At 56.9% G+C, this 6123-nt stretch overlaps 1 protein-coding gene across 1 annotated transcript in view; it reads right to left on the reverse strand.

Annotated features, from left to right (window-relative positions):
• Positions 1–796: 796 nt before the first annotated feature.
• Positions 797–6123, reverse strand: part of HIP1R (huntingtin interacting protein 1 related) — a 14280-nt gene continuing 8953 nt past the window's right edge. The window contains exons 19-32 of the mRNA XM_085321065.1: positions 5915–6062; positions 5725–5811; positions 5516–5623; positions 5256–5392; positions 4818–4928; positions 4510–4568; positions 4098–4128; positions 3899–3961; positions 3271–3371; positions 3059–3164; positions 2850–2973; positions 2624–2685; positions 2340–2537; positions 797–1733 (exon numbers count right to left, since the gene is read on the reverse strand). Of these exons, the coding sequence (XP_085177191.1) occupies positions 1686–1733; positions 2340–2537; positions 2624–2685; positions 2850–2973; positions 3059–3164; positions 3271–3371; positions 3899–3961; positions 4098–4128; positions 4510–4568; positions 4818–4928; positions 5256–5392; positions 5516–5623; positions 5725–5811; positions 5915–6062 (1383 nt within the window). The 3' untranslated portion in view covers positions 797–1685. The remainder of the gene's footprint in view (positions 1734–2339; positions 2538–2623; positions 2686–2849; positions 2974–3058; positions 3165–3270; positions 3372–3898; positions 3962–4097; positions 4129–4509; positions 4569–4817; positions 4929–5255; positions 5393–5515; positions 5624–5724; positions 5812–5914; positions 6063–6123) is intronic.

Raw genomic sequence — 6123 nt, forward strand, 5'->3', positions numbered from 1 at the left:
GTGTGTGTACTCACTTCCATGGATTGCTTTACCTGTAGCTGCTCTTGTTAGCATTGATTCCAGCAAAGCCTAATGAAATAAGGCTGCAGTGCTGGCCAAGTTGTGTCTACCCGTGCTTTTAAAGTCCCATTTCCCTTTACTGTTGACCGCAGTGTGCGTCCGAAGTTAGCGTGCCTGATGATTAAACCATATTATTTCCATTATGAAAGTTGCACGTGGTTAGGATAACTTCATTCTCCGGGCAAATTAATCCTTATTCCTGCCTATAAGCAGCCCGCCAGCTCCGAGGGCCAGCGCGGCCCTTTGCAACGCGGGCAGGCTGCTGGGGACGTGGCGGCGCGGGCGCCCTTGCGGTGCTGACGGCGCGAGGCAGAGGCAAGGCTGCCGCGTGCAGCTCGCCCCAGGCTGGCTTTTCCTATATGTATAGCTTATATATATATTAAAAAATACATACTGCTGCAAGGCTTTGGACACCGGCTCCATCCCACCCGCCCCGATACGCTCAGGCTGTGGCGGCTCCTTCGTGGAGATCTTCAGAAGCTGCCGGCCGCGATCGTGCGTGCGCCGTGCGCCAGGTTGGACTAGGTGGTCTCCAGAGGTCCCCGCCGACCCCAGCCGCTCCGGGATGCCGCGGTTACGGCAGGCGAGGGCACGCGGCGAGCCCACGGCAGGGTCTAGTCACCCTTCGGAGCAGCTCCCGGCCCTTCTCCAGCAGCAGGAGGGGGCTAACGCAACCCCCCCAGCCCCCGTTTACCGACGCCAACCCAGATGCTCCGACCAAGCACGGCAAAGGACGTATTTTAAATATGCTGCTTTAATAATCTACGGCTTGGTAGTAGTTCAAAGAGAAGATACAGAATTTTTCTTATACCCAGGTGTCGCTTCTGGACACTAATTCCTTATTGCTTCAAACATTTCAACTTCTAATAGCCCATGGCTCACACAGGCCACAGTTATATTTAATTCTGCTAATTATCTTAAATATAAAACATAATGAAACTGATCCCCTGACATTGCTGTAGTAATAAAAAATAGAAAAGAAAAAGAATGGTTGTATCCTTATTGCCAGTGTGTGCTAGTAACTGCTTTTTTTTCTTTTTTTCTTTTTTTTTTCTTTTTTCCTCCCTTATAAAAGTCCTGTTCCTTGCACCAGGTAAAGCTAAATTGTCCTGTCCTTTGAGAACCAATTCCATGCAGAAACCAAGTTAAATTATTCCTCAGGCTGGAAAAAGGGTGATTAAAAAAACAGTTGCAAGAAAAGATCAAAAAATTCCCTACTTTAAAAACATTTCACATTTCTTTAAAAGGGTCCGAGCAGTACAGTAGAGAGCTACATTTCGTGAAGAGTCCTAGTGCTGATAAAATCGGGGGGGGAAAATAAAAAAAAAAATAAAAAAAAGAAAATCAACCCAAACCAATCCCAAGTTAAATTAAAGAGGGAGAGCTGCTGCTCCGAGAGGCCACTGGTGTGTCCCAGCACTGCTGCGAGGAGCTCGGCTGCCCCGCTGATAGGAATAAACTGTTAAAAAAAAAAAAAAAAAGAAAAAGAAAAGAAGAAAAGAAAAAAAACCTGCACTCCCCTCGTAGCCCCCCGGGGTGAGCGGCGGCCCCGGCGCCGTCATCTGTTTAAAACACAGACGCGAGAGCGGCAGCCCCGGCCGCCGGCTCCTCTCCCTCCGCGCACGCTAGGAGGTGGCGACGTGAGCCTGGAAAAGGTCGGCGTCTTGCTCCAGCTGCAACGGCAACGGGGAAGGGGAAAGATTGATACGTTTCACGCGTGCTTCGGATGCGTTTTATATGCTAGATACGTATTTTACACAACTTTGTGTGTTTCATGTGCATAGCACATGCACTGTATACATTATATACACCTATACGATGTCTATATACATACATATATTATACAACTGTCCTATATACTATATACATATTTGATACAGCTCCATGTGTTTTTATGTCCATCTTTCATGCATTTTATACGTTATATACATACTTTATACAACCCTTATATGCATTTTACATATGTTTTGTTTGTTATATATCTACTTTATACAATTGTTTTGGGTGCATTTCATGCATTTTATAAAATATTTATATAATGGATATATTCATGTATCATAGGTATTATATATAACTATATATTTTAATATTTATACATATATAGTATATATAATTTTATATATTATAATATAGATGCAATACATATTATATATATGGTGTTTTTATATATATATATATATATATATATATATATATATAAATAAAATAAATGTTTCAGCCTCGAGGCGCATATGCCACCCCTCCGTGCACACGGGCACGGTGGTGCCGGCAGGTCCTACCTCACCCTCCTGCTTCTGCAGGTGTCCAGGCTTCTGGGCCAGCGGCGGCTTCTTGAGGATGCCGCGGCGAGGGGCCGGCTCCGGCGCCGGCTCGGCCTCGGCGCCGCAGCCGCCGGCCAAGGCGTAGTGCTGCCGCCGGAGCTCGCCCAGGCGCCGGCGCTCGCCCTCCAGCTGCTTCTCCAGCTCCAGCACCTTCACCTGCGCCGCAAGCAGCCGCCTCAGCCCCGGCGCCGCCACCGCCGCTTCCCCCCGCGCCGCGCTCCGCAGGGACGCGGAGGCCTTACCTGCGCCTCCATCTCCTCCTTCTTCAGCTTGATGAGAGACATGCCCGAGAAGTCCATGGTGTCTGCGGGGAAGAGGCGGTGGAGGCGGGCAGCGGCCGGGAACCATGCAGCTTTCTGCTTCCACCACCACCACCTCCACCACCACCTCCCTCCACCACCTCCTCCACTTCCACCTCCACCTCCCTCCACCACCACTGCCCCCACCCCGCCTTCGCCAAATCTCCACCTTTCTCCTCGATCCGCTCCTGGCCCGAGCGGGTGGAGGCCACCACGTTGGCGGCCATCTCGTTGACGCTGCGTGAGCACTCCTGCAGCTTGCCCAGGTTCCCGCTGCGCTTGTCAGCTTTCACCTGCGGCAACCAGGGCCGCGCGTCACTGCCGGCAAAGCGGCCCCCCGCGCCGGAGAGGCGGCGGGCGGCGGCGCCGCGCGGGTACCTTGGAGGCAGCGACGAGCTGGGCCGTGCTGGCGGCGATCTCGTGGGAGCACACCATCAGCTCTTCGTACTTGCCCGTGCGCAGGACGACCCGGTCCGCCGCCTCCCTGCGGGGTCCGACCGGAAGGCGGATTGGTCGGCCCGGCGCCGAGGAGAGTTTTAAGAAGGTTTTTGCGCCGCCCGCCCGAGCGCGCCCCGCGGGAGGGTACCTACACCAGCTGCGAGGCGCCCCAGCCCACCGCCTTGGAGGCGGAAATCAGCCCCTCCGTCCAGCGCGAGTTCTTGGCGTAAAACTCCCGCGTCGTTGCTGCCCCCTGTCGTCACGAGAAACGTTTGGGCCCGGGCGAGCGAGCCGCCTTCCAACGCCCCTTCCCGAGCCGGCACCTCAAAGCCAGCTTGGAAGCCGGTTAGTTGCACCCGCATGTTTGATCCCCTGGAGCAGGTCCTGCAAGATGCGGTGCGAACCCACAGCCCCAGCAGCACCTCTCTAAAGCCGAAAGACTCGGGAAACTGAGCCAAAAAGCAACGGCGGCGGCACGATTCAGTGCTCTACGAGCCGCTTTTACTGGCCTGCTCCAGTCTGGGCTGGGAAGCTTCGCTTTAGAGCCCACAGTCTGCCAGTTTGGATAAAAACAGGCAGGACTCTCGGCCCTCGTCCCGAGACGGACAACGCTTTGAGCAGGATGTGCCCAGCACAGAGCTATCTGTCTCCATCGAGGAGGTTTCCCACAGTACCACTAACACCAGCAAGCGTGAAATTCAGCTGATGTTTCTGCAAATCACGCAAAATTCTCCCACATTTCACACCGGTGCGTAGCGAAGAGCGGAAGGGAGGACTTACCCGGCCGCTTTCTACTATCTCCTTCTGCAAGTTTGTGGATGTCATTACAAGAAGTCGAATTGCCTGGATCAAAGAAAAACAGATTCTGGTGTTTGCCAGGGATTTTATACTGAAGGGCGGATCTTGCCAACGGTGATAAGTTAGAGTTTTGCATGGTTTTTGCTCCCCCGAGAACAAGCCCAGTGTCCACGGTACTGACCTTCATTAGGTCTGTGCAGGAGTTCAGGATTCTGCAGGAAAACAAAAGAAAAGTATTTAGCGCCCTCCGATGCCACGGTCAGGAAAGGAAGATTCCCGAGTCACAAAAAGTGTTTTTTTGGAGACCGGCCAGCGTGCAGGTTGCTCTGTCGAAGCCCACAGAAAGCAATGGAGAAAGAGAAGCCATAGTCAATTGGCTTAGATGTTCGGCATCACGAAGATGCAGCACCAGACGCCAGCTGAGGCTTTGGGGCCAAATACAGACCAGCAGGTACGATAAGGACACGCTTTTATAGCCACCACGTGACGGACACGCGGCACCAACGCGATTTGCCAGCGCTGTTCCACAGCCGGGCGCACACGAGGGTGTCGCAGGCTGGCCAAACCTGCCCGCATTAACCCTCTTCGCTCACCTCTCGTTCACCTCCAGCTGGACACCGGAGCTTTCGTTCCTGGCCTGACTCATCATCTCCTGTGGGGAAATGCAAGAGGAAGAGCTCAACGCCACATCACGGCGATAACTAGGCACACTAGAGGCGGAAAAAAGGAGACATGGGATAAACGGAAATTTTGCCTCCAAGGGTTCATTGTTTTGCCTCTTCAGCAGCCTGGGACATCTCAGACCCGTGCGATGGACAGACACTAAGTCTCCAGCTGGTCACTGCCTCTGCCCAAGGGCACACGTTGAGGGTTACACGCCAGTCCAAGAGCTTCGCCTCACCTCTATCCGCCTGACGGCTTCTTCGATAGCTGCCGAGGTAGAGGCCATCTCCTTCTCAACCATGTCCCCCAGCTCCTCTTGCTTGATGTCTAAGCTCTTGGGTCTCAGCTCCTGCCAAAGGGGGCAGGGGACAGCAACGAGCGAGGGAAAGAAGAGCGGTTGTAAGGGATGAAACCCAAACAGGGGTATCAGACTCCATCCTCCCTCCTAAACAAGTAAAACTACAGGACTAGTGCTCCGCAGAGAGCAGGGACAGAGCACGTCCGCACCGCGGCGTGGCGGATGCGGACCTCGGAGGTACCACGCGCGCAGGTCTCCAAAGGACGCAGGAGAGCTGCTCGTCTCTACGTTAACAGGATTTTAACGGAACAGACTAACGGGGGTTTCCAGATCTCGGAAAGCTGGGAATCGTCCGCTGCGGTTCGTTAAGGCTCCTACCTGGGCCAGCCGGAGGAGGCCCTGGAGCGCCGCCCGCACGCCGGCCAGCTCGGCCCGGCGCAGCGACCGCTGGTCCGCCAGCTCGCCCAGGTAGTCGAGGCTCCGCCGGCCGCAGTCGCGGCAGGTCTCCATCAGCCCTGCCGGAGGGAAGGGGTCGGCGGCGGGCGTGCGGCACCGCCGCCGGCAGGAGCTCCCCGGCCGGCGGGTTCCCCGGCCGGCGGGTTGCCGCGGCGAGCTCCGCCGGGCAGCTCCTCACTCACGGTCGGCGCGGTCCGGGGGAGCCAGGCGGGACGTGGCGCTGCCGTTCACGATGGCGTCGGCGGTGAGGTGCGAGAAGAGGACCAAGGCCCCCACCAGCCCGGCGGCGTCTGCGCCGCCGGAGCACCGGGGTCAGGCGCCGCCTCGCAAACGTCGCCCTCAGCCTCCCTCCCGGCGCTGAAACCGCCGGCAACGGCGGCGCGGCGCCTACCTGCGGCGGCGGCCACGTAGCGCTCGTGCCCCTGCTCCAGGGCGCTGGTGGAGTCCAGGGCCGCCTGCGCCCGGCTGAGCAGGTAATCTGCAACGACACGGGGGCCGAGGAAGGGGCTTCGGGCCGCGTCGCCTCTCCGGAGGGGGCAGGAGGGGGGGGGAACGCGCCGGCAGTCGACGCGGCCGCCTACCCGGGGAGCTGGTGCAGCGGACGTGCAGCGGGTCGTCCAGCTGGGCGAGCGCGTCCCGCACGACGGCCGCGGCCTCCCGCGCGGCCTCCCGCAGGGCGCCGAACTGCTCGTCCAGCAGCTTCTGCTGCAGGCGCTGCTCCCGGTCGCTCTGCGGGGCGCGAGGGGCGCGTCGGCCACGGCGCCCCGCCGCCGCGACCCCCAGCCCGAGC

Source organism: Rhea americana, unplaced genomic scaffold (genome assembly GCF_003343005.1).
Source record: "Rhea americana isolate MKP2758 unplaced genomic scaffold, rheAme1 scaffold_68, whole genome shotgun sequence".
In the NCBI taxonomy this organism is placed as follows: domain Eukaryota; kingdom Metazoa; phylum Chordata; class Aves; order Rheiformes; family Rheidae; genus Rhea; species Rhea americana.